This window comes from Eimeria mitis, genomic scaffold (assembly GCF_000499745.2).
Source record: "Eimeria mitis Houghton genomic scaffold, Emh_scaff2293, whole genome shotgun sequence".
Taxonomy (NCBI): domain Eukaryota; phylum Apicomplexa; class Conoidasida; order Eucoccidiorida; family Eimeriidae; genus Eimeria; species Eimeria mitis.
The window spans coordinates 744-1622 of record NW_013570622.1 but is presented as its reverse complement, the minus strand read 5'-3'; the positions used below and the strand labels follow the sequence as shown (position 1 = coordinate 1622).

At 59.7% G+C, this 879-nt stretch overlaps 1 protein-coding gene across 1 annotated transcript in view; it reads left to right on the top strand.

Moving 5' to 3' along the window:
* EMH_0051670 (uncharacterized protein) overlaps window positions 1-879 on the top strand; it is a gene marked incomplete at both ends in the record, with an annotated part of 8212 nt that overhangs the window by 6983 nt on the left and 350 nt on the right. Inside the window, one exon of the mRNA XM_013496776.1 lies at window positions 3-802. Within this exon, the coding sequence (XP_013352230.1) occupies window positions 3-802 (800 nt within the window). The remainder of the gene's footprint in view (window positions 1-2; window positions 803-879) is intronic.

Here is an 879-nt window from a genome sequence, read left to right as displayed (position 1 = left end):
CCCCTTCATTCTCATGCTGCTGCTGCACTTGCTGCAGCAAGAAACAAAGCTGCTGCTGCTGCTGCTGCTGCTGCTGCTGCTTCGACTGCAACCCCGCAGGAGCAGCAGCGCCAACAGCAGCAGCAAGAACGCGGGGCTGTTGTGGAGACAGAAGGAGACACCATGCCGCTAGCAGAAGCAGCAGAAGACCTCGAGAAAGCTGTTGAAATTGCTGCTGCTGCATTTGGCTACATTAGCATGCAGCAGCGGCAGCAGCAGCAGAGACTGCAGCAGCACCGCAGCACCAAGCGAGACCGTCACAGACGCCGCCGGGGCGAACGCAGCAGCAGCAGCAGCAGCAGCAGCAGCAGCAAGAGCAGCAGCAGTAGCAGCAGCAGCAGCAGCAGGCTCACACATTTTGAGGTGTACAGACACTCCGTTACTGCAGCAGAAGCAAGCGAGCCCTGCGTGCTGCTGCCGCTGCAGCCGCACAATGCTGCTGTGGTGCAGCGGTTTGCTGCTGAGGCAGCTGAGGAGTTGCCGCTGCTTCCTCTGCCTCGACCTGCTGAATCCTCTGATGCTGCTGCTGCTGCTGCTGCTGCTCACCTGGAGGCTGTACACTGCCTGCAGCAGCAGCAGCAGCAGCAGCTGCAGTGGCTGGGGTCTCCATACGTCTGTTATGAGGGGACAGCTGACTCTCTCTTCCTGCTGCTAGCAGCTTCGCTGCTGCAGCAGATGGGTGCTGCTGATGATCTGCTGCAGCAGCCAGCAGCAGAAGGAGAGGAGACAGTGGGGGAGTTGCTGCTGAGAAATTCAGCAGCAGGTGCAGCAGCAGCAGCTCAGAGTCTTGTTGATTCTGTCGCCGAGTTGCTGCAGCCGTATAGGGATGCAGCAGCAGCT